The 25,790-nt window shown below is 49.3% G+C and overlaps 6 protein-coding genes across 6 annotated transcripts; 3 read left to right on the top strand and 3 right to left on the bottom strand.

Annotated features, from left to right (window-relative positions):
- Positions 1-4,371: 4,371 nt before the first annotated feature.
- J7337_006659 (uncharacterized protein) lies at positions 4,372-10,436 on the top strand (the record flags this gene model as incomplete). The annotated part of the gene is made up of 2 exons (XM_044824320.1): positions 4,372-10,149; positions 10,218-10,436. The coding sequence occupies 2 exons, from the start codon at positions 4,372-4,374 to the stop codon at positions 10,434-10,436; spliced, it is 5,997 nt and encodes a 1,998-aa protein (XP_044679977.1).
- Positions 10,437-11,578: 1,142 nt separating this feature from the next.
- Positions 11,579-13,144, bottom strand: J7337_006658 (uncharacterized protein; the record flags this gene model as incomplete). The annotated part of the gene is made up of 3 exons (XM_044824319.1): positions 11,579-12,519; positions 12,572-13,027; positions 13,090-13,144. 3 exons carry the CDS (start codon positions 13,142-13,144, stop codon positions 11,579-11,581), a joined length of 1,452 nt encoding a protein of 483 aa, XP_044679976.1.
- Positions 13,145-15,548: 2,404 nt separating this feature from the next.
- J7337_006657 (uncharacterized protein) lies at positions 15,549-16,187 on the top strand (the record flags this gene model as incomplete). The annotated part of the gene is made up of 1 exon (XM_044824318.1): positions 15,549-16,187. One exon carries the CDS (start codon positions 15,549-15,551, stop codon positions 16,185-16,187), a length of 639 nt encoding a protein of 212 aa, XP_044679975.1.
- A 423-nt stretch (positions 16,188-16,610) lies between these two features.
- Positions 16,611-18,595, bottom strand: CCT3 (T-complex protein 1 subunit gamma; the record flags this gene model as incomplete). The annotated part of the gene is made up of 6 exons (XM_044824317.1): positions 16,611-16,697; positions 16,763-17,400; positions 17,456-18,046; positions 18,108-18,316; positions 18,373-18,439; positions 18,571-18,595. The coding sequence occupies 6 exons, from the start codon at positions 18,593-18,595 to the stop codon at positions 16,611-16,613; spliced, it is 1,617 nt and encodes a 538-aa protein (XP_044679974.1).
- A 1,394-nt stretch (positions 18,596-19,989) lies between these two features.
- J7337_006655 (uncharacterized protein) lies at positions 19,990-21,716 on the bottom strand (the record flags this gene model as incomplete). The annotated part of the gene is made up of 3 exons (XM_044824316.1): positions 19,990-20,662; positions 20,716-21,096; positions 21,157-21,716. The coding sequence occupies 3 exons, from the start codon at positions 21,714-21,716 to the stop codon at positions 19,990-19,992; spliced, it is 1,614 nt and encodes a 537-aa protein (XP_044679973.1).
- Positions 21,717-23,866: 2,150 nt separating this feature from the next.
- On the top strand, positions 23,867-25,547 carry J7337_006654 (uncharacterized protein; the record flags this gene model as incomplete). The annotated part of the gene is made up of 2 exons (XM_044824315.1): positions 23,867-24,481; positions 24,528-25,547. 2 exons carry the CDS (start codon positions 23,867-23,869, stop codon positions 25,545-25,547), a joined length of 1,635 nt encoding a protein of 544 aa, XP_044679972.1.
- Positions 25,548-25,790: the final 243 nt, after the last annotated feature.

The following is a 25,790-nucleotide window of genomic DNA, read 5'->3' as shown; positions in this document are numbered from 1 at the left end:
AAGCTCAAAGTAAGGATCCATCTATCAGACAAAAAAAACGGTCATGGCGTGGGCATCCGAACGGTTGGTGAATCAAGAGTAACCAAGATAGGCCAGGATAGACACCGCACTAGTTGAACTTCTCGAATAATCCCCGATTCAGATTGGACAAGCATCGATTGTCAACACTGGCTGGTAGAGAAGAAGTTTCACATTCTTTGCCCAAAACCCCCGGTTGGGTATGAGAAGCTCTAATGGCACGGAGATAAACAATCTATGCCTATGCAATGTACCTACTCCGTAATGTATTATATTTTCTGGTGTGGGAGGTTTGGACAAAACTTGCTTACTGACTCACACCTACCTATCGCTTTATGACCTGTGATCACACCCTTGCACAGGCCGTGGAAAGCGATAAGAAGCCCAAGGGAGCCCTACGATCTTTTGAAGATCTAATATGCCGTTGACCAACCAGACTCAATTGATGAAATGCGTGGTACTATAATTTCTGTTCCACGGCGATTACGTTGTCATTGTGGTTGTCCAGTTCCCACTCTTGGGGTTCTGCGTGATATCAGCTTCTTCAGAAAAAAAAAAAAAAAACATAGGTTAAAAAAAGAAAATAGATTCGCTACGGATATCATAATCTCGCAGTAGTTGTTTGTGTTACTAATTCATCCTGTTGTTTGTTGTTGTCTGAGACGATAACAAAGTTACAACAAAGCAGCGGATAAGTAAACCCAGGTGCCTGGATCTAAAGCAGATGAAAGTCTCCCCAGGCTAACTCAGGGCTCGATCTTAGGCGATAAAAAATTCACAGTAAGTTAGAACAGTATTAAGGGGACTCATTGAAGAGTTTTATCTTGACAATCACCAGGTCTGAAGTGTTAATGTTCCTGGGGGTTCTACTCGGAGCTTCTATCAGATCCATACATCGGAGGCTAGACACGTTGTCACCAGAGACAGCATGGGCATGGCTCACCCCACAACTTGAGATTGGTTGGATCTCTTGTGGCGCGCTCCGTTTGACGTCACGCAAAGTCTTGAGCACACAGACGTCATGCGAAAACGCTTTCATCTCAAACCAGCCGCTGCTTCAGGCGCCGGTGGAAGCACGAGACAATGAGACAAGGCGCGAAATCCAATGAAATGAAGGAACAAATGTAGGCCTGGCTACAATTGTGACGAACACGACAGAAGCTGAGCTTCCTGTGGAACAAATAGTTCAGCCTTTTGTGTAATGACGAGGAATACTGCCAATATTGTCACATCTTAGATTTCAGATAAGCCCACTACTTTACGAGGTCCTGATCGAGGCACACAAAGTGCATAAATAACCGAAGGAAGAGAACCTGTCCAAATGCCAGTTGAACTGACCTCGAACAGGGATGGCATCTTTAATTCGCGTTAAGTGCTGCACAGTGGGTATGCCTCTTTCCTTTCAACACGGTAGAGGAACTCACTCGGCAGCTAGGTTTTCTCTTTTCTTTTGGAGATCTTCTTCTAATAAAATCTCCACTGTGATATTTCTCTCTGGAAAGATAGAAAGACTGCTAGGGAGGTTGGCTCTTGGGTACACCAGACATACTCCGTACGAACTGAAAGTAAGCGTCAGCAGTCCAGTATGTTGATAAAATATCCCAGTACATAATGGAGGTAATAATCAAGTCTTCCATGGCTGGTTCTCTTGCTTGTCCGGCTACATTCCGTCAGCCCGTAGCCCCTGTGGAAGGCCAGTTAGGCCAACTAGGCTGGGTCGGGTCCTAATATGGAAACATTGAAATTGGAATTGAGGGCTGACCCCAGAAAGGCCTCTCCACCGCTGAAGGGAGTATGTGACCAAAAAGCACCACCCGAGAGCCTAATTTGCAGTGTGATTGAGTTGTCGGTAAAAACGACGTTAGTACTCTGCAGAATGAATTCATTCTGGAGCTTCCGGGGGAAAAAGGCAAAAGAAGAGAAACTCAATTATGGAATTCGGTGAAGCGGGGTTATTTCCACGAATAACAACAATAACACACCGGGTACCTAATAGACAAGCAGCAAAAAAACATGAAGTCCATGATGATGTCAACTGGACGCCGAGTGTGATCGAGTTAACTCGCTTGGCAGCGTTTGGCGAATAGGGGAGACAGAAGAAGTCCGTTGAATCATGAGGGCTGGAGGAAATCATTGGTTTGGCTGGTTTTGTAACTGGTTCGCCTAAAGAGACTCATGCTGGTTTGTTCTAAGGAATACCTGGGCGGCCTGCATTGTGCCAGAGATGGGGATTAGGCACAGACGGCTGTTAGTAGTATGCTACTATGCTCATCAAGACGCCCAGTCTTTTTGTTGACGAGTAAATAGCATAGAGAGCCTCATTCTGAACACGACCGAAAGTCCTTGTCCCTGTCTTCGTGGCTCCTGTCAAAATGCCAAACAGAGACAATTTACCTGAAGATCGCCGATCTAGAGCGAGAATGAGAGGGGTCTATGGGGAACCACCACCATGACCGATAACAGGTCACAGTGGTGGCTCGAGCGCTGCTTCGATCTGTCACGAAGAAGCATGAAGAATAATAACATTGAAAGACTTGCCAGGACGGATGACTGCCAGATTGGTCGCATGAACGAACAGCGTCTTGACCGCAAAACGAAGCAAAATCACTTTAGAGTCTGCCCACAATAAATACCCGTTAGACGGGATGCTGCTATGGTTTCTTGGATTCTTATGAGCAAAGGGGCATTTCAAGAAACCAAATTCTGGGTTCGCAACCGCCACTACAGCGCGCTTGATCAACACTGGCGTATTTGCCATGGAAAAGCTTGTGTACCTACAGAAATCCTGGCAGCCATTGGATGCAGGCAGTATGGCAATGATGGACGTGGTTGTTGCTGGAAGTAAAGCTCCCCTCATCAGTGGAAGTTACCTTGCCGCTAGAAGCTTTGCCAGGGCTGTAAGTGGTCATCGGCCGGGGCTGATGCTTGGCTGGCTACCAGGGACACCAGCGGACGATGACGATGATGATGCACCAGCTGCCAGCACCCACTTTTGCAGCCATTGACCTCCTTGGGCTTCATTGTAATCTGCGCTCAGGAGCATCATGAGCACCGACCAGCCAGCCAGCCAATCCCCTGAATGCATGGATGGTTATGTACTGATGTGCTGCGGTTTACTGGTACCGCTGATTGTTATTTCTTAACGTCATCACTGCTCGAGTCTGTGCATGTAATGCAAATACAATGCGATTAGGATGGAAAGTGACAAGGCAAGATGGTCTCGTGCGAAGCGATTCATGGCCTTGAATATGTGTGCGAATGGAGAAGAGAAGTTCCTTCTAGCCCTCTTTTTTAATGCACTTTATTCTGGCTGCGATTTCCATTCAGTACGTACCTATGTAGGTAGGTGACCAGGTAGGTGCTACCTACACATTTGCTTCTTTCCCTGAGGGTAGCTTTCTCTACGTCATCGCGTACAGGGTTGGCACTACCGACCCCCGTTTTGCGCGCCAGCATCGTGAACTAGCCAAGTACCAGACAAGTAGTGTGTCCGACCATTGTATGCTAACTGGTGCCAGAGCCGCTGTACGCTACTTTGATGTACCTGAGTCAAATGCAAGCCAGAAGCCAACTTTGCCCACCTTGAAATCGGTTCTTCAAAGTGCCCGTTTGAGGAGTCTCCAGTCTCTCACTAACCAGGCCAGGGCAGTTCAGTCCACCTCTCTCTACCACCGCTACCGCCGCTACCTTTTGAATCTCCGCACCAAGACAATCTGAGAGACAATACAATTCACTGCGCAGGACCGCTGTGTGGTCGAACCCCCAATTTTCCGCCCTCAAACCTCCTGCGTTGCGTTCCGGCCGCTCGTTGCCCCGTTATTGGAACATCCTCTTACGGCCCTCACACTCGGATCCTGGGCCATCCTATCCTGACCTCCCTACGAGTCAATAAACACCTCGGTCGTTGATCAGCCGGTGCTAGGTTTCTTAGAGACTATCGTTGCTGCCACTGTGCTGCCACTGTTGGCTTGGGGTTAGAGGGAACAAAGCGTCGACCTCTATCCCCCCTCCTCCACTACTACCTTAAGCTTGACATATCCTTTAAATCGCGAATTGTCCTCAACACTACTCTTCCTGCCGGCGAGAAGGATCCGGCAGTACGTCGTTGGACGACTTATTTTCCTTTGAGGCATGCAAAGAGCCACCTCGCCGGTTGGCGACGACATAATATCGATCCCATCACCATCGCGTCAACAGGACTTGACGACTCTCGCCTCTCCGACACCTATATTGCCGTCGTTTTCGCTGGCTGAGAAGTTGCCTGTGAGCGCTATTAGAAATGGAAGTGTGATGCCGGAATCGACTTCGAACTCGACTATAAATGCGACTGCGACACCAACCGCGCGTGACGCAATGACGACGGATCGCCACCCGAGCCACCCTCCATCCTCGCCCCTTGATGCTCAATCTAAAGAGCCCCGCGTCCACAACAACATGATAGGAGATCCTACCGATGAGGGCACTGTTTCTGTGACCAAGGGCTCGGGTAACACTGTCGAGCCATTGGCTGCCCTTGCTGGAACAGATGCATTGAGTCCTCGGCGTGTAGGTTTCGGTGGTGCTCCCTTTCCCACCCAAGCGTCATCACAGAAGCAACTTAACGAATATCGAGAAAAGCTTGCACGCGACCTTGAACGCCGCGAAATGTCTGCCCGAGGCTTGATGGCAAGCCCCAATGAAAAGAATCGGGTTTCTCCTATCCCCGAAGAAGGACTTTCCAGTTCACCCCTTCAGACTTCAGCTTTGACAACGACCTCAACTGAATCGAATGCTACAGTCCGAGGTGCTCCCACCCCAGGGCCCATCGCAGGAACACCGTCATATCCGTTTCCACGAATGGCCCCTGCCGGTTTCGTGCCGTCATATCTGCATAGACCTTTTACCACACTCTCACCTACAGGTGCTCCACGATCTTTCAGCTATGGTTCTTTTGACGCCTTGGGCATGGCTGCCCAGGATAAGGTCCTTTCAAGTACTTCGACTCCAGCATCCAACTTCACTTTCAATCCGTCCGCAATGTCCCCACAGCCTGAGAATCTCGATTTTCCCAATCCTAACCTCTACGATCTTTCTTTAATGCTAGCTGCTGAGCCTGGATTAGATGCTTGGTGGTCGAATGTTGTTCAAATTATGAGAGATGTGTACAAAGCTGAACGAGTAACACTTGCTATTCCAGCTGACACAACAGACATCGAAAATGTTCCTTGGGGCCAAAAAGCAACCTTCAATCTTCACAAGGAAGACGATCTAAGTTTGGGTTATATAGCAGCCAAACAGTCTAGTAGCGTTGTCATGAGCACAGGCGACTACGATAGATCCTGGCCCGGCTCTAGTGCTACGCCACCGATTTCTGACGATAATCTGCATGCCAAGTCTGCCTCCCGGCCAAACTTATTCAGTCGCCATTCATTCACGACTTATGAGGATAAGAGGGAGAGAACACGAACTCCGCCTAATTCACAGGCTCGGCGGCCCGCATTTCTTGCCAGGAGCCAAAGCAATTATCCTGCAGGTCCTGCCTCAAAAGAGTCCTATCTCGATTATGCCAAACTGAATAAGATGACACTTGACGAACACGATGCCATTGAGCAACAAATCCCGAGCTGGGAAGCGCCGCTCATGGGTGAAAAGGAAAGCCAGGGGCGTGTTCTACCAGTATTACAGGCTCTTGATTATGAGGCGGATCCTTTGATTGACCACAGTGGTGTCATGCGAGTACTCGAACGCGGAAGGGCCATTGCACTTACTAGATCATATCCGTATCTCGCTGATGAAGCCCCGGCTGAGTCGTCGAAGAAACCAAAACCTGCTGCCCCGGAACCATCCTCGACCACTCCAAGGAATTTTGCCAAACCACGCTCGGACTCATTCTCGAAATTATCATCAATGTTCAACTCAGCTAGTTCTTCTCGTGTACCGACTCGCAGCAAAACCCACTCAGCTGCTGACAGAGCGAAATCAATAGCCTCACGGTTAGAGGGCCGCTTAGAAGACGATATGCCTAGGCCTCCAACGCCTAAGTATGAAGAGTTCGAACAAGCGCCACCTTCACCTTGGTCACAATCGCCAGCTCCATCACCAGCTGTACGCGCTGATCCCAAAGAAAACCCCTTTTTCACAGATGCCATGGTCGACGAAGATTCATTCAACCCAGATACTGGCACAGAGGATTACACTGGGATGCGACCGCCCGAAGCTATCGGCGTTGATAACTCATGGACGGTTCTTCACATCCCCTTGTCTCACGTCCTTCTCTCGAAACCCACTCGAACCTTTAAACTTGACAGCACTTTGATGGAGCAAAGATCTCACGCGCGTACAAAAAGCGAGAATGTTCCTGCTCCTAGCGAGGAGGGTGGCCGCAATACACCAGACAGTCTCAAGAGAGATAAACCAGCACCGATCGCTATTTTATCAATTTTAAGCCCAATTATCCCATATCCATCTAATCTCAAGCACTCCTTGGAACATTTGGCACCTCATATGGCCACAACCTTCTCATTATGCCGGCACTATAGTAATCTTGAGACTGAGTTGGCAGGGCTCCAACGGAAACGGCCGCAGACGACTGGATTCGGGGCGGTTGCACACGATGGGCGGCCATTGGAAAGCATGGCTTATCTGACTGCGGATGACGTCGTTCCACACCAGTCTCTCGCTGGTAGTATGACGAGCCCGAGCGATTATTCTGGTGTTTCGAAAAGTGCTACTGGATCTCCATTGGGCACTCCTGGGTGGGACCAGGGATCTGGAGGCTTTCATGCCGACAAGCGGCCACCGCCGACCTCGAGTCCCGCTGCAGCACCTCAAGGAGAGGGATACTTCAGTTCAAGGCAAAGACCAGTACCCGCGCGACACGAAACATTTGGCGGCATAGGTACCTCACGGGCAAGAACAAGTTCAAAAGACACTTCTCCTGCTGAGAAGCGAAGTATACGAGTCAGCGGTTCTTTCCTTACACAAGAGAGTCCAGAGCAAAACTCGGCAGCCGATAATAAAGCAACCCGTACTTCTTCTGACGAATCGACTGGCGGTTTGACCAAAAAGTCGACCCAGGTTGACGCTCCAGATGTCAGTATAGATACTCTGGATCCTACCAACAATGACGATACAGCTGAAGATATGGCTGACTCTACGAAGACCGGACGTGGCACTCGACAAGGGCACAGCATGCTTCATTCATATGGTGCAGATTTTGCTTCCACCTTCCAATCTCTTCCGCCTAGCTCTACACTCTCAGCTAGACCAACACCCGTTTCTGCACCTTCTCGGAGTGGCTCATTAACTACTACAGCTGTTGATATGCCGCCGCCTTCGGACAGACTCAAGGGACTGATTTTAGATTCCCTACCCGCGCATGTGTTCGTCGCACTTCCGCAGACCGGAGAAATTGTCTGGGTCAACAGCCGTTATCTTTCGTACCGAGGCCAGACAGCCACCGACCTTGCCGCAGACCCATGGGGTAGCCTTCACCCTGATGATCGAGACGACTACTTAAAAGCATGGGGCCATTCTATTCGCACGGGCGAACAATTTTCGAGGACTGTTCGAATTAAACGATTCGACGGCGCATATAGGTGGTTTTATGCTAGAGCAGTTGCCTCAAAGGATAAGAGAGGGGTTATCATGCAATTTCTTGGATCGTACATGGATATACACGATCAGCACATTGCTGAGCTGAAAGCGGCGCGACAAGAGGAAATTGAGGCATCGGAGGCTAAACACAGATTACTTGCCAACCTCATCCCTCAGATCATCTTCACAGCGACCGAAGACGAAGGAATCACTTTTGCCAATGAACAGTGGCTCTCGTATACAGGGCAAAGCTTCTCTGACTCACTCGGATTGGGTTTCATGGACTTCGTACATCCGGACGATCTTGCCAAATGCCGAATTCCCTCTACCCAACCTTCAACCCCTGGCGGAATACGACGTGAGGGTCATAGCAAGATATACCGGCAAGGATCTGCACAGTCCGAGGCGGCCTCAACTGCCACCATTCAACCTCCAAAATCCCAGACACCTCAAGACTCGCCCCTCCGTAATGTGCAGCAGGCCCTGTCGCGGAACAACAGCTCTAGCAGCAGTTCAGCGTACGATTGGCCTGCTGCAGACTTGACTGAACTGGCTCGAAAGGGAATAATCAAAGTGGCGACTGATAGCGCTGGCCGAGTTTCATACACAACTGAGGTTCGATTACTGTCCAAGACTGGAGAATACCGTTGGCATCTGATCCGATGCGTTGAGATTGACACTATTGATTTCGGCAGTGGTGCTAGCTCCTACTTTGGATCTGCGACAGACATCAACGACCACAAGCTTCTTGAGACCAAGCTCAAGGAGGCCATGGAAACCAAGGGAAGATTCCTGAGCAACATGTCCCACGAGATTCGTACTCCCTTGATCGGAATTTCGGGCATGGTAAGCTTCTTACAGGATACTACTCTGAATGAAGAGCAGCTCGACTACACCAACACCATACAGACCAGTGCCAACAGCTTGATCATGATTATCAATGACATTCTAGATCTATCTAAGGTCGACGCTGGCATGATGAAACTAAAGTACGAATGGTTTCATACCAGGTCCATCATCGAAGACGTGAACGAGCTTGTTTCCACAATGGCCATTGCAAAACGACTGGAGTTGAACTATCTCGTTGAGGCTGATGTACCTGCATGGGTCAAGGGCGACAAGGTGCGAATTCGCCAAGTTCTCCTCAACGTCACTGGCAATGCCATCAAATTCACCTCAGAGGGCGAAGTCTTCAGTCGATGCCGTGTTTACGTCGCGGAGGGTTCCCATGTCGACGAGAATGAGATCATGCTGGAGTTTTCTGTGACTGATACAGGTCGCGGATTCTCGAAGGAGGAGGCGGAGTTGATCTTCAAACCTTTTAGTCAAATCGATGGAAGTAGCACTCGGCAACACGGTGGGAGTGGACTGGGCCTCGTCATTTCTAGACAGCTTGCTGAACTACATGGCGGTAGCATGACGGGACGCGCAACACTAGGCAAAGGCTCTACCTTTACCTTCACAGCGCGGTTTGGCCTTCCTACAGCCGATGATCACCCTAACTTGCCTGATAGCCCTCCTGCTACTGGTGCTTTCACGCCTAGACCGGAGATGGTTGATAATGTTCCCAGCACTATCAAGCCTCTCCCTCCGCCAAAACATTTACGCAACGCCGAAGGCGCTAGCCCTGGAGGCACAACATCAGAGTTCACGTCACCTGGAGGCCTTTCTGTTGGTAGCTCCAACCCGTCTGTCCGTTCAGCTAAGTCGCAGGTCACCGACCGATCCTCTGCAACATCTGTCACTGGTGGTCTGGCCCGATTTAGCGAGGCGGCTAAAGCTAGTGGGCAAGACTTGTCTCAGATGAAGCTGGAGATGCCCTCAGGGCGCAGCTCTCCTGGTACTCATCTCTTACCTGGCAGTGGCTCACCTGAGGACTTCCGACCACCCATGTACTCAATCCTCATCATCTGCCCGCAGTTCCATAGTCGCGAGGCCACTACTCAGCATATTGAGATGACTCTACCAAAGGATGTACCCCATCAGATCACAGCTTTGGCAAGCGTGAATGAGGCACAGACATTGATTGGTGGTGAGGACCCTATCAAGTTCACTCATATCGTCATCAACCTTCCCTCTGCTGAGGCTATCATTGGCCTTATGGATGACATTACAAAATCACAGACAATCGATAAGACGACTATCCTCGTGCTGTCAGATTCGGTGCAACGACAAGCTGTCATCAAGTTGGCGGCCAACACTAAATATGAGCAGCTCCTCTCAGATAACATGGTGACTTTTATCTACAAACCTGTGAAGCCGTCTCGATTTGCTGTCATATTCGATCCAAACAAGATGCGTGATCTTAGCATAGATCGTAATCGCTCTACGGCGCAGCAAATGGTCGAGAATCAGAAGGCTAGCTACCAGGAGATTGAACGGCGCATGGGCAACAAGGGCTACAAGGTGCTCCTGGTCGAGGACAATCCTGTCAATCAGAAGGTTCTCATGAAGTACCTCAAGAAGATTGGGGTTGACGTCGAGATTGCCGTTGATGGCGCAGAGTGCACTAATATGGTTTTGTCAAAGCCGCACAAGCACTACTCGTTGATTTTGGTATGTTACTCTATACCATAGTCTCCAGTCTCCAATGAGGATTTTAATAACTGACACATAATTCTTAGTGTGATCTACATATGCCACGAAAAGACGGCTACCAAGCGTGCCGCGAGATTCGACAGTGGGAAATTGCCAACAATTTCCCTCCGATGCCTATTATCGCCTTGTCAGCCAACGTCATGTCAGACGTTCAGGATAAATGTGTCGCAGCGGGATTCAGCGACTACGTCACGAAGCCAGTCGACTTCATCGATCTCAGCAGAGCTATGTCCAAGTTCTTTTGATCCCAACACTCTTACCATTCTCCTCTCAAGCAATTCTGGCGCACAGTCACACCTCTGCCGCTTCTTCTTTTTGGACCTTTTACATTCGATGACTGTTCACGATTTCCCTCCTCCGTTAATAAATGATACCACGGTAGCTTCTATTTTAGACCAGACAGATCTGTGTAGGGCCACCATGGTCTTTTACTGCCAAGCTAAGCCGTGTTGCAGCTCAATGGGGCTGGCATAGGTCGAGGTGCCTGGCAAATGACCTTATTTCTATTGGCATAGTTTACTTCTGGGCTATATGACTTTTATACCAACAACAATTTTCCTGCCTCGGTCAGGCAAATTGTCTTCTGCATGTTGCTGGATGCCACCTATCGCATTGGCGCAGGGCTTATAATGGGTACTGGCGATCTTTCACGCGCCTGTTGTCTGTTTTGTTTCACTTGTCACTCACCTGGGTTGATTGGCCGGAGGGGGTTCCGGGAGGGCTCGAAGACTGGATATGGCGTCAAGGGGTTCTGTTTGGGTTGTTCATGTCTTGCTACCCCGGCCTGATTGAATGATTCATTTTGCCATATGGGTCAAATGCACGTTAGCCAATGCGGCAGGTACAATGAGGATATACATTTTTGTTCTCTTTTGGTAATGTTTTTGGCGAAGAGTATGGGTTATGCATAAAAAATGGACGAGCAGGATAGGTTGAATGTCCTTAACATTGCTCGATATTCATTTATATTTAGATAGACGCACGCCGCGGGAAAAGAGGAGGCGGCGGGGCATTTCCAACACGGTGCTATACAATATTCAGGACGAGGCAAAAATAAAGAACTCAATTTAAATTATACTCATTTCAAGAACAGTTTTGCGTGATCAGAAAGTCTGAAAATGGAGGGACAACCATGTTATTTTATGATATTAAACTAACACAAGCGCTATCATGGCCCCCAAATAGCTCAATCTCAAAACCATGCCAGCATAGTTGGTCATTCTATCCATTGCTTTTCCGTAATCCGTTCCAAAATCGTTCGTCATTAAAATAAAGACATGAAAATCATCAAAACAATTTGCCTCGCCTTGGCGGGCTGGTATCCGCGGTTCCCATGAAGTTCGAATCATAAGAGAGTGAGAATGCACCCATCCAAGTTAGAATATGATCAGTAAACACTGCCCCGAATACTTCGATCCTCCTTCTCAGCGCGATCCAAATCCTCAACAAGTTCAGCGTCACCGTCACAAGAGGCATCGGTAGATGCATCACCAAGACGGTTAGTCCTTGCATATTCATCCGGGCTATCCTTATCGCTCGTGTATGCTAGATGTTCGGGACCGGCTTTGAGGAGGGGTTTCTGATTGTATGAAGGTCTCTCGCTTCTTTCGCCAACGGTCCTGTTTAGTTGCGCGTTCAAGGAGGCAATACGGTGTAAGCTTATGTTCTCATCCTCTGACGAGTCGTTATCAGTCTCGGCGGCAGATGTGTGGCCAGAATAGCTACCACCCCCATCGCGGCCAATATGCAAGTACGGCGACTGGATATACTCGCTGGCAGAGATGACTGAGGGGGTATCATTGAGGTCAGAAACGGATTTGCCTTCATGGTTTGATGAAATGTCGATCTCTGGTCCATCATCATGAGCTCCGAGGTTGGTGCTCTCAATATTGGTGCCGATGCAGTCTAATTGAGCCTTCTGCTTCCGGCTGACGACGGATATGATCTCGTCTGGGTTTGTAATTTTGCCGTAAGGCTCTGGCCCGCCGTTCTCATGATCCTTTTTGCGCATGATCTCCAAATCCTCACGCTTAGCATAGTGGCGACTATGGTCACAGCCATTGGGACATCCACCCCATCGGCGTGTAACAACAAAAGTTTTGGTGCGTGGGAGTTTCGAGCTGTCCTTGTCCTTTTCCTCTTTATCTTTTCGTTCTCGCCGCAGATCGGACCAGGTTCGCAGCTTGTTCTCTAGAAGGTACTTGTTGTTTTCCTGCTTGCGCATGATGAGGAACTCGCAGTGGTTGATGTTTCGGAGATCTTCGAAGTACTCGACAGTGAAATGATACCATTTCATGAGAAAGACACGGGACATGAGCCCGTGAGTCACTATCAAATGTACTGTTAGTAAAGGCGCAAAGCTGGTTGGTGAAATACGTACCCAGTACACAGACGCTGGGGAAATCATCTTCGCCAAATTGTCGCCAGAGACTCTCATTGAATCCGCTCACACGATCGTAAGCATCAGCAGCGCTCTCTCCATTGGGTATACGGTAGAAGAAGTGGCCATAATCGGCCCTCTCTTGCCACATACGCTCCATTTCAGCGCTGCATGGTTGGAAGTTACCAAAATCCTGCTCGCGTAGCCGAGGTTCTTCGTACACCTTGATGTTAGCTCGGCGGAAGGGCGACGGGGAGCCTTCGTCCGAGGTCAGGCTCTCGAGGATTCCTTCTGTTGTTTCACGTGTACGGCGGTATGGAGAGGTAAAGAACTGTAAGGTATCGTCGGGACGAAGGAGGCTTCGGAGACGGCGTCCGGCATCGTGGGCTTGGTTCCAACCCTCTGGCGTAAGTTTGACTCGGTGATCGGGAACGGTCTGGTGAATTTCTCGGTTCTCTTTATAAATGTCAGCACGTATTGAACAATGAGGGACGAAAAAATCCAGAGCATGAACGTACTATTGCCTTCGGACTGGCCGTGGCGAACTAGAATGATCAAGCGTGGCTTGGTCATGATGCTTTGGGGATGTGATATAGAGGGGTAGTCTTTAAGTGATTGAGCGTGTCTCTGATAAGTCGAAGGGGGAGTTTGATATTTTGGGCCCTGAGCGTATTCACAGTAGGTGTATAAGTTGAATGGAGGTTTTCAAGCTGTGAGACAGGTTGGGTCAAGACGGGATAGAATATGGCGGAGTAGGGGATAGATAGTTTTGCAATTGGTCAGCCAAAGCATAGGCAGGAGTCACCAATTATGAATCCTGAAAGAGAAAGGGATGGAAGTTTGGAAGAAAGAGAAGGAGCTGAATGTCATAAAAAATAAACGAAGAAAAGCTGGAGGAAGATGAAGCGTGTATTGCAACGTCTTTTTTTTTAGTGAGGCTTGTCTAATCCCGTTGTCGTTGGCTCAAGCTCACGAGACATCCTGACCTGAAGCATCCATCAGAGTGAGGGCAAGTGCAAGCCCATGCCATGCCATGCAACCATGTTTCCGTAAAAAAAAATGCCCCGCCAAAAATGCCGGGATAACCCCCCACCACCACCTCAGCCCAGCTGGAGGGAAGTAGGGAAAGATGTGTGTGCCTATCTACCTAGGGACCACGTATCACGCACCCTGAGCCTTCCATCCGAGCGGAGAGGCGGCCTAGGCGGCGCCGGCAAACGAGAGGAGATTCCAAGGGTGCTGTACTTTCGAGGTAGGTAACTAGGTACCAGCACCCTCGTTTGGGGGCCGGAGCCGCCCCGCCATCTGTCGACCGAAACAGAAAAACAGCTTCTCAATCGTCAACGGTCAAGCCTTCAAGCACACAATGATTGACCAATGACAACGGAGGCCATATTCAAGCTGGTCATCACACAGAGACAGAAACAGCCCATAAGAGTTCTTGGTTGGTGGACTAGTCTCAACCAAATCTTTCCGAATCCCTGCTAATATTACAAATGAAGCAGAGGCACAAGGGGCAGCTCCCCCCCTCCCCATGGCACGATCTGGAGGAGGGGCCCGCAAACGGTTCTTGCTACCTAATCATGGGTAAAAAGCGAAAAGCGTGCTGGGACAATCTGGCGATACAAGTCCGAAGACTGATACGATTCGGTGCTTGACCTGTTTATGACCTTGAGTTGTTCCGCCCGCGGACGGACATCGCATGGCGGTGGACGATATCCGCTGATATCAAATCATATGATTTACCATTCCCGTACCCTTGAAACCAACTTGGTCCTCTTTTTGCTCTCCCTTGTCAAAGATACTGAGAATCTGGCAATCTGGTGTTGGTTAGCCAATCCTGGAGATCTGCAGAGCCAGATTGAGTAATCCCGGCCACTGTAGCAGACAGTTTAGTCACGACGGTACCCAAAGTTCATGTTCATGCCTCTCCCATGCATACTTCTCGTTTTCTTCCTTTTTCCATCTTCTTGGTTTCTTTCGGCCCTCCCGTGGACATGATCATGATTAATCTCGTGGTGTTTATCCATTTTCCGTCGCCTAATCACCATTTATCGGATATAGACGGCCCCTTGTTTGTCTTGGACCATCTGGATTCAATCTCATCACCTGAAGAATGACGGCTATAGCGGAGACATGGTGAGGTGATGTGATCTGCAACGGGAAGCGCCCAGCCGCCCATTACAACATCGTATATCTGGATAAAGTCATCTAGAGACGATCTGATACTAACTCTGACCAGTGGCTTTTGTCTTGCATTTTCCCCTCCTGCTCCCGCCTGCAGTACTGATGCATTCTGCAACGAAGATAGTTGCCTTTCCTGACTACAGTCAATCACATGTTCATCACGCAGAGTCGCTTTGTGGCTTGCTGACGCGGCTTGAAACCTTTTTGTGCCTGAGATGTCAATTCAACTGCCGCGCGCTTATCAGGCGACCCTCAAACACCCATTCCGGTGCGATCAACCCCCCAGCGGCTACTTAGGCTAATTCTTGGTAACCTTGCCAGGGGGGGAAGAAAATACAGGGCCTTGATCCTAAATGACAAAAGGATTCAGGTAAGTTACTATAGGCTTAAGATACCCTTTGCTGAGACTATTTTGTCCCCCTATGTTAAGATCTGATATTTTCTTGCTCCCCGATGGCCTTGTATGTACTCAAATCAACGCCACTCTCATCAGATCCTAGCTAGCATCCACTATCTTTGATTTATCCTACCCATCAAATAAACCAACACAACCATCTAGCATCTGCCGGCCATTGCTCTCTTCACGTGCCAAACATCTGACCGCTCCCATTCGGAGGTTCTTGCCTCAATCAATCGATCATTCAAGGGACTTCAATTCACCCGACGATCCTCTGCCTATTCAGGCTATCTACCGCGCCCGTCGACGTCTCATTCTCACGCGTGCCTCAGCCCATTTTCATCTTACCTTAGATCAGGCATCGGATAACCAACATTACTCTTTCTTTCCAAAATGTCTGCTCCTGGTCCCGAATCGGTACCAACGTCGGCCGATCCCCGATCCCATCGCCCTACCAAGAAGCGCGCTCTTACGCCCGTCTCAGCGCAAGCCGCCTCGGTAGAGGCTCTCTTCTCAAAGCCCGACCAAATCATCCGTATCCCCGAGTCCTCTACCTCCGGCTCCGGCAGTTCCGCCTTGCGTTCCGCCCCTCCTGAAATTGTCACCAATGTTCAAGGATCTAGTGCAGGTGCCGGATCAGGCGAGTTTCATGTGTATAAAGCAAGCCGTCGGCGCGAGTATGAGCGTCTTCGCAGTATGGATGAGGATCTCCGCCGCGAAAAGGATATTGAAGAGTTTAACAAGGACAAGACTGAACGCGATCGAAAAGACGAAGAACGCACGCGCAAGAATCGCGAAAAGAGGGAGAAGATGAAGGCCCGCAAGTCTAAGAAGGGCAAGGGCCCTGCCACGAGTGACAAGACGCCCAACGCGACACAGTCCAAAGATGCTTCCTCACTCGCGGAAAACGATGCTGAGAAGGACACTGCTGATGTTGATTCTAAGACCAAGACTGAGCATCGTGGGAACGATACGGAATCAACGCCATCGATACAGCCTACAGGACTAGTCATTCACGACGAAGATGACTAAACAAAAAGGAATGCAAAAGGCCAGCAGCTGAAGAAGTCGCGCCCTGTTGCGCCGAAGCGGCAGGGGCGAGAAGGACGCTTTATCGGAATCAGACTTGAGACCTAGATCATAGGAGGAGAATGGCTCGCAAGGGCGTCGTAAGTAGACACAACAGTATTCCTCAAACAGGTAATTTTATATGATACCCATTTCTTTCCTTTGAGAAGAGTCACCGGAGCTATATCATGCTCGCTCCGGCGCCCACTGTGTTCATATTTTCCTTGTTTGTCTATTTTGCTCTTTCGGCTAGTACAGAGGGGTATGACCAGTCCATCCAAACAGACATTCGTATAAGCAGTCCGAAATACACGCCTGCCTATCCCACTATCGCTCACTCACATACAGACACATCAGAATTGTCATCTACAAACATGCTGTTTCTCTTTATTCTTCACCACCCCCGCCGCCACCAATCTGCGCAGCCTTCTTGGCACTGCAAATGTCATCAACTCGGAGCAAAAGGCAAGCAGCCTGTTCAGATCGTTAGTATCCTGTTCTGTAGTTGTAAATGACAGGGAAGGTCGTGAAATGCTTACCTCAATGGCGGTCTTGATACTCTGGAGCTTAATAGCCTGAGGCTCCCACACTCCGTACTCTTTCATATCTGCAATGGCACCTGTATCACCATTGACACCCCAGGTGCTCTTACCCTCGGCCTGCTTGGCTCGGAGATCTGTCAACACACGGACAGGGCTCTTACCAGCATTCTGAACGAGAGTACGAGGAATAACCTCAAGAGCATCTGCTACAGCCTTGTAGGGCCACTGCTGGACACCCTCAATGCTCTTGGCGAGTTGCCCCAATCTCACGGATACGGCCATCTCCGTAGCACCACCTCCAGGCGATAACCGAGGAGAGAACATAACATTTCGTGCGACACCCATGGCATCCTGGAGGTTTCGCTCGATCTCGTTGAGGACATCCTTGGAGGGACCTCGGAGAAGGACTGTGCAGGCCTTAGGGTCCTGGCACTTGGTAAGGAATGTGAAGTACTCGTCTCCGATCTTCTCAATCTCGAACAAGCCACATCTGGTACCGACATCGGAGTCCTGGAGATCCTCTACTCTGTTGACGATGGTGGCACCGGTAGCGCGGGCTATTCTGTTGTTATCGGTCTTTCGAACTCGGCGAAGAGCTGTGATATTGGCCTTCATGAAGTAGTGCTGGGCAAGATCTATGACAGAGATTAGTAAGCCATGCTCCTCAGAAGTCATGAGTTCAGAACGCACCAGACACTCCCTTCTCCGTAATGACAAGATCAGGCTTGACAGCGACAATAGCCTCGCACAAAGCCTTGACCTGCTCCTCCTCAATCTGCAGAATTCGGTTCCAGTCATCCTCCTTGGTAATCTCGATGTTGGTTTGAGACTCGCCCTTCTTGTACTCAAGGGGGCAGTCGAGGAGAACGATTCGGGGGTTCTCAATGCGCCGGCGCATCTTGGGATGTGTGATATCCTTGTTGAGCATAAGACCGTCAAGAACTCTGCTGTCCTCGATCTCACCGCCAGGTACCTTTTCCACTCTGGCATATCGCTTGATGTCGACTTCAGTCTTGCCGTTACCAGCCTCCCATGTCACAGTGCGGACAGCCTTGAGGGCGAGGTCGCACATCTGATCCATCCATCGAGAAACGAACTTGGTGCCAATTGAAGAAGAGATGAGCTGGTACATGGCCTTGTCATCGTTGACATCGATCGGCAGAGAGATCTCTTCGATGATCTCAAGGGCATCTTTGAGGGCTCGCTTGAAGGCGGAAATGATGACGACAGGGTGGATGTTACGGTCGAGCTGGGGAAGAGCCTGGGCAAGAATCTCACCGGCTGTGCAGATGATGTCAGTGATATGCTCAACTAGCATTGCAGTACAGCCATGCTCTCTTACCCAGAATAATGACGGTTGTGGTTCCATCTCCAACTTCCTCATCTTGTGTCCGGCTGAGCTCAATCATGCTCTTCGCGGCAGGGTGGGAGACCTCAATTTCTCGGAGGATAGCATGTCCGTCATTTGTGAGAACGATACCGCCCATGGGGTCGAGCAGCATCTTTAGCATGGCCTTGGGGCCGAGGCATGATCGAATGATGTCGGCAACACTAGGATCGGTGGTCAGGTTCAGGCACGCGACTCGAGGATAGGGACAATGGCATACGTTTTGGCAGCAGCAATATTGGACAGCTGGGCTTTCCGGCCAGTCTGCCTCTCACCACTGTTGGTGTCTGTAGAATCTCGGTCAGCCTCGATTCCGAATTGAAAGAGATATTGGAAGCTCCCCTCTCAGGCTCAGGGCCCAGGGGTTCGCCCTCTAGTGTGGGGGTTATATATTTTGTAGAGGTATAGATAGACTCACTCATAACCACCACCGGAGCCTGCATGATGGGCGAGGTTTTTGGTGTTTCTTCGGCTCAAGGGTATGATTCTCTTTCAAGCGACAGCAGAAGTTCCGATCAGGCGTGGTTCGAAGAAATAAAAGGTGCCGGGTTGTCGGTGTCGGAGGGGCAAAAGGCTAAAAGAACAGTTGTTGAGGGGCGGGCGCGCACATACAGAAAAGTTCAGTGGTGGATGTGGATATGGAGGATTTTTGGCGGGGACCTGGAGGCTCCCATCCTGCTTGCGCTCTCTCGGCTTTGATATTAACCCGCCCCGCCTTACGTTTGCTTAGTAGCTCCTGGTAAGTTATCCCAATTTTGGCCAGCTCATGACCTGTCAGAGAACCCCCTGGAAAACGAAGTCGACCAATTATATTAGCCAAGAGCCGCTGAGCTTTGGAGCTCCCACCTCCATCGATCGAGCTCACATTTGGAGAAGAATTGTCCATGATACAAAACTTTCCCATTAACACTGTGGTTGTTTCGAGGTATCTACTACGTACGGAGCTACTCCAAGACAAGACATAAAGCAGTCCAAGACATTGAAACACAAAATTAACCCCCTTCTTGTCTGAGTTAACCCTATTCTGATTCATTGTCATCCAATTGCAGTACATGATGGGTGCGACGAGAGCAGTCCAATCCATTCTGCCTAAATCACAGGCCCCAGCCTGGACAGCCTCAAGGCGCATCACAGAGTTCATAGCACACGTTACCCCTATAACATCTCCATCACAGGCCAATTTCTACGTTGAGTCTCTTCTTGAGTCAGATAAACGTATACGCAATGCAACGCACAATATCACGGCGTGGCGTATCAGAGGCGAGGGCACTGGCCATCAGCAATTCAATGACGATGGTGAGACGGGAGCCGGATCCCGACTCCTGCAGCTGATGCAGTCCATGGATCTTTGGGACTCTATGGTTGTAGTTACACGCTGGTACGGGGGTGCCCATTTAGGATCCAAAAGATTCCGGTTGATCACTTCCGTGGCCAGTGACGCCTTTGTGAGGGCTGGTATGTCTGGAGACAAGAAGGATAATACACCTAAAGGGAAGAAAAAGAAGTAGTGCGCAATGCCGGATTGCGCTGGCTGACTATGAATCAACAGGCCAGGCCTGTATTGCCTGCGTAAGCCATCTAATTCTCGGTTAAACCTATTTATATGCTAACATCTTTACGCCAGTTACCAAGACTAAGCCTCAGGTCTCTATAGGCCATTCCGTTCTCCTTCATTCAGTGTCTCAGTCTGGTCAAATGCCACCTTCACTCCAATCTAATTCCAATAGGTATTGTAGCGGTGACATCCATCTGTATCTCACCTCAGCGCCTCTGTATCAGGCAAATGCTGATGATACCTGCATCCGGCTTGATATCAAACTCTGTTGGTTGATCATACTCAATCTCGCTGGATCTCATTGCGCAACCCAGATGCTGCCAAGGCCATCTTGGATTGATAGTTCCCGACACCCGGGTTGGACATCGAAGTTCGCCCAGCATTGCCCTTCGGTACTTGAGGTGCGACTGTGATCCATTTACTTCCTTTCTTGGACTTGGCCTCAACGAGACAAATGTCTCCTGACATGAGGACTTGGACGTAGTGCCAGTGATCCCGATCGCTAATGGCTTTCTCACCAAGCTGATCCCACCAGGATTCGTCGGCAGAGTAGATGGGGGCATCCTCTACCCAGAGAAAGTCTGGAGGGAACTTCTTCATGAACCATGGATGCGGCGTCACTGCAAAGGTCGGAATGCCTTTCTCGCTGTATCTCCATTCGAGCGTCAGTTGGCGTGTCGTTTCTTGGGTGTAAGATTCCAAATTGAGCCGTCCGAAGTCTCCAAGCTGTGCAGAGGCATCTTGCTGGGACGGCTCTTGGCTTTTGGCTCGAGGAACGGCCAAGGGCGGGTCCCATTCTTCCTTAATCTTCTTTATCTTAGACGTGGGAATGGCAAACACCATAGTGGCATCGCCCGCGCCATACTTCTCTGGCACGGTGCCTTTGATATCAAGAAGCGGCTTGATAATTTTGAACCATGTCCATCTCTGTTGCTGCAGAGGGCTTCCGCACGTACTTCAAATCAGCAATCAGTATTGTGTTCACATTCACCCCTGAAGGTAACTCACACGTTTGCCTCATATAAAGTGATGCTGCCTTTTCGAGCATCTAGCTTGAGGGCATCCACACTTTCTGCGATCTCAACCGATTCTGGACTGTGTGTGCTGAGGCTCGCACTCCGTTTCAGCATCTTGTTCCTCACCATGTCCTGCTTGAAATGAAGTGAGTCAAGTTCAAGTTTCCTGTACCCGAAGCGGCGACATGCCCATTCAAGCCACGCCATCAATCCTTCCGAATTTAGAGGAACAATGAGAGACGAGTCGTTTTTGTTGGGAAAGGGCTCAACACGCATGAGGCGCTCAGGATGGAGATTGAGTATTGGGAAGGGTGCATAACGATTGTTGTTGGCAGTTCCAGTAATGACATGAAGACGCTCACTAGCTACTCGTCTAGGAAGAATTGTAAGTATGAACTACCAACACGGATATATGATGATGGTAGACACTCACACTGGAACCTCTCGAGCCTTAATATGCTGGGACCTCTTCCTAAGAAAATCGGCTCGCCCAGTGGCTCCAGGCGCGGTGTTGATCAGCTCTTGGTTGACCATCTCCGCTATCTTGCGATTACTGACTCCTTTGGAGTGAAGACGAGAAAGGTCAGGCATCATATGATAATGCATATCCGTTTTCGTCATCATTCCACTAATCGTCATGGTATCCATGGGTTGCAGTCCTGGGCTTCTTTGTGAACCTTGTTGAAGCACATCTTGCGTGGCATTCGTATGTGCTAGGGTGTTAGCAAAGCCCATGGCGATGCCCTTTCGGAGCTTCTCACGAACAGACAGAGTGCTAAGATGCTGCTGGGAGAGATCATGGTTTGTATATCGATAAAGAGTGGCGTGGTCTTCGTCTTGTTCCTCTTCTTGTTGTGGTGGGTATGTTCTCTGACGGCTGGCGGCAGGACGAAGCGGATAGCTAGCAGCGAGGGATGCAGTAGTTGGTCCCGGGTCTGGTTCCACGATCTTAAGAGATCTGTCCTCATTTGACTTGCCCTGCGTGGCGGACATGTTCGAGAACCTTGACCGGTGGAAAGCTGCAGGGTCTGTTTCTCTCATCGTTCCTCCCGGCGACTCAACAACATATATAGCCCGACACCTCTTCGTGTTTTGAGGTTCAGGCTGTGGGCTAAGCAAATGCTTGCCCTTGGTATTTAGCAAGCTCAACATATTTGTAGCCGCGGAGACAAATCGAGTGTTGGAGAGTTGTTTAGAACAATAGAGTTGCCGCACACACTTGTCCCCACTATATCAGCTGCGGCATGGGGATGAAGGTATCACCAGCGTTCGAAGATGAAGAACAATGGGATGAAAAGTCCGGCTGAATAATTGACAATGGATGAAGAAGTGTGGAGCGAGATTGCCCTCGGGGATAGAAGGCACCCTCTGAATCATCTACTCCTTGTCGCTGCCCTCGGTCGATGAAGGCATCCGTTCCATTGAAGTGACCAACAACTACGTTACTTGTAAAAGCGTGATTGAGATAGAGCTTATGAACCTGCAGAGATTCGCTGCTACGTCTTGTTTTGAAAATACCGTGTGTCCTATAGATAAAGTGTCGTTGTCTGGCGATTGTTGCCCTTGTCAGTTAATGCTTCAGAGTTGCCCTTGCTGTGACGCAAATTATAACTATCTACAATCCTCCCACATGTTTGAATAAAACAGCTTCAAAACTATTGCTCTGCCCTAGAGCGTGAATATTGATGTCGTGGTCAGCCGGTGTTACTCACTTTGCTAAGTGTGGAGTCGACGAGGAAATGCCACTATCCGCAAAATGTGGTTACACAAGATTTTGGTTGACCAAAAAGTACAAGGATTCATTGATTTAAAAGAGTTAGAGGGGTCTGGAGCCTCACTATGATTATTCATTGTGATTCACGGTTATAAGTCGCTGACAGAGTAGACATAGCAATCTACCTCAGCATGACACAATGTACCAAACTCGTGGATTGGAGAAACAATATAATGGTTATTTGCTTCGCGATACACCTTCAGCAATATAGTACTCAATTATAGATACATTCCGAGCTAAAATAGTGACGGTAAGTGATGAGAAGTTATTTTGCCAACATCTTGGGTTGAGGCTCTGAAAAACACGAGCTGGGCCCTCACATTGTAACCGCGAATCTCTTTTCAGACGATTCTTTGCTAGAACACTGAACGAAGATTTTCATCAGTTCTCGATTAGAGCAGCGGCCACTTGACAGCAAAACATATGCCTTCATCAATGCAAGTCGCCAAGTAGGCCAATTTGGACTCATGTTGGCAGAAAGCTCACCCGTGGGCGGAGTAAAGTTCTTTTCTCGCTTCTGAACTTATGATAATCTCGTGTTTCTTCAGAATATCTTGGCATGTAAAAGCGGGTGTAAATGTTAAAAACTCTGCAATTTAGCTTACTTCGAACTGCTATTCTCTGAACGCAGAGCATAAGCACAAGTGCTATTCAATTTTTGTATCAGGCATTAGCATGCAGGAACATCACCTATGTCTTATTCTACAAAGCTTCCCTTGCACGTCTGCCGTCATCCGGCTTCGTGGGCTCCATTGATGGAAGAACTTTTAGCCAAGATCTTATCTGATGAAAATGATAATATATAGCGTCAAGAACCAGGGTTTCGGAATAAACGGACGACATGGACAGGCTCCACAAAGGTGAAGCTGACGTAGTCCATTGCCACGTACTTGAATAGAGATTCACGTATATTGACGTTGGCTGATTTCTCTAACTCCAAGGACTTCTCTAGTTGTACAGTTGGACGACCTTGAACAGACTCAAGGCAATGCGTAGACATGACATGGCACAAATTCAGTATCTTGCCTTTGCATAAAAGAGTAAGCCAAGAGCACTACTCTATGATTCCATCCAAATGAGGTAATAAACTCGGCCATGCCATGACAACAGTGCAGAACTAAATGTCTTAATGCCTGTCGATTCCCCATCTGATAACTTTCAAGAACAAGCTTAATGTTACTCTTACCCACCAGCAATCCACTCAGCGTCGGCACTTATGCTCGATCCAGCAACCATAAGTGGGGAGTTTATCAATCTCATCTAATCTCTTACAAGATGCTCTGCCCACGATGGATATAAAAAGGGCATTGGCAATTCTCCAAGACTTGCGTTTCAGGCCATTTCCTCTTTGTCTTTTCCAGCTCTAAAAATGAAGTTCGCCACTATTATCGGCTCGGCTCTGCTGGGCTTTGCTTCTGCTGGTAACACTACTGCCCGGAAAACCACCTACGACTACATCGTAGCCGGTGCCGGAGCTTCGGGTCTGGTTGTTGCCGAGAGACTTGCCAATGCTGGCCACAAGGTTCTTCTTGTTGAGCGTGGTGGTCCTTCATTCTACTCAACGGGTAACCGGGATGACTTGATGAGGTGGAACAAAACCGTCACCGCATACGATGTCCCAGGCATGGCTTACTACACCGATATCTCACCGACCATTCAGTGGTGCAAAGACATTTCTGCCTCAGCAGGTTGCCTGCTCGGTGGATCTACCATGTTGAACGCTCTCATGTTTGTCAAGCCCAGAGCTGCTGACTTTGAGGGTTGGCCTAGGGGATGGCAATGGGAGGATGGAGTGTCCGATGCTGCCAAGAGCGTTTTTGAACGCATGCCTGGGAGCATTCTTCCCTCGGCCGATGGAAAGCACTATGATGATGGTGCATTTGAGGTTATGTCAAAGTTCCTTGAGAGCAATGGTTGGGATGAAGTCAATGCTCTTGAGAACGTCGAGACGAAGGATAAGATCTTTACGCATCCCCCTTGGCTGGTAAGTCTGATCTCTGTACTTGGGAGAAAGCTCTAACATCACTTAGATCAGCAATGGACTTCGAGGTGGCCCCGTTCGTGATATTCTACCCGCTGCACAGGCCCTCGACAACTTCAGCTTGCAGCTTCACGCCAAGGTCATCCGTGCTGTTCGCAGTGGCCCTATCATTACCGGGATCGAAGTAGAGCATGACGACGGCTCTCGTGAGATCATTAAGCTGAGTAAGGGCGGTTCCGTGGTCCTCTCATCTGGCACCCACTCGACACCTCGAATCCTCTTCAACTCAGGCATTGGACCAAAGAAGCAAATCCGCATTGTCCAGTCCGGCTCTACGAACGTCAAGCTCCCTCCTGCCTCTCAGTGGATAGACCTTCCCGTTGGTCAGCGGCTTATGGACCATCCCATTGTCGTCGTGGATTTCCAGACCAAGAATAAGCTTCAAGCCCTTCCCAAGAAGGCATTCACTGAGCCTAGCGACGAGACTGTTGAGCTGTTTGCCGAAGGAAGTGGCCTTCTCTCGCAGTCAGCTCAGCGTCTTAACTTCTGGAGGAGCGTCGAAGGCAGTGATGGAGTGACCCGCTATGTGCAAGGTACAGTCAATGCCCCTGAGAACAACACCATCTCAGCCAAGGTCTATCTCACCCACGGCCTCACATCTCACGGAACCCTAGAGATTACTCCTGAGGGCAATACCAACATCACCCAAAAGCCATTCCTCAATACCGAGGGTGACCGCGATGCTCTCAAGACCTTTGTCGCCGAACTTCTTAGCTACGCACGTAAGCCTGATAGCGTTCTGAGCGTGCCTAGCAATGTCACCGCGGACACTATTCTCGAGGTTTCGTACAGTGGCAACCATCATCTCGGGTCGGCTAATATGGGAGCCAAGAACGATGGTAAGAGCGTTGTTGGGCCTGACACCCGAGTTTGGGGAACCAAGAATCTGTTTGTTGTGGATGGTAGCATGCATCCTGAGGTTCCAACTGGAAATACCCAGGCTTCCATTATGGTTGCTGCTGCACATGCCGCTAGCAAGATCTTGGCTGCTTCCTCCAAGCGACACTAAATGAATATTCATGCCCTTGTGGTCAGGGAAAATTGAAGAGTGTCGAATGTAACAGATGTATAGTATAGTTCTGTGCCCACCATTAAGAAATAGACAAAAGCTAGATATAGAGCTCGCAACTGTTGAGCAACGAGCTCCTAAAGTCCACGGTCTTGTGGTGAAAAACAACCATTGCGTAAAACTAACAAGAGCAAGGCTTTATAGAACTACCTCTTGTGCCGTTTATCATGATTCGTAAGATGC

The sequence above is a fragment of the Fusarium musae genome, chromosome 5 (assembly GCF_019915245.1).
Source record: "Fusarium musae strain F31 chromosome 5, whole genome shotgun sequence".
Taxonomy (NCBI): domain Eukaryota; kingdom Fungi; phylum Ascomycota; class Sordariomycetes; order Hypocreales; family Nectriaceae; genus Fusarium; species Fusarium musae.
Note: the sequence above shows the minus strand (reverse complement) of the source record. Positions and strands in the feature narration are given on the sequence as shown.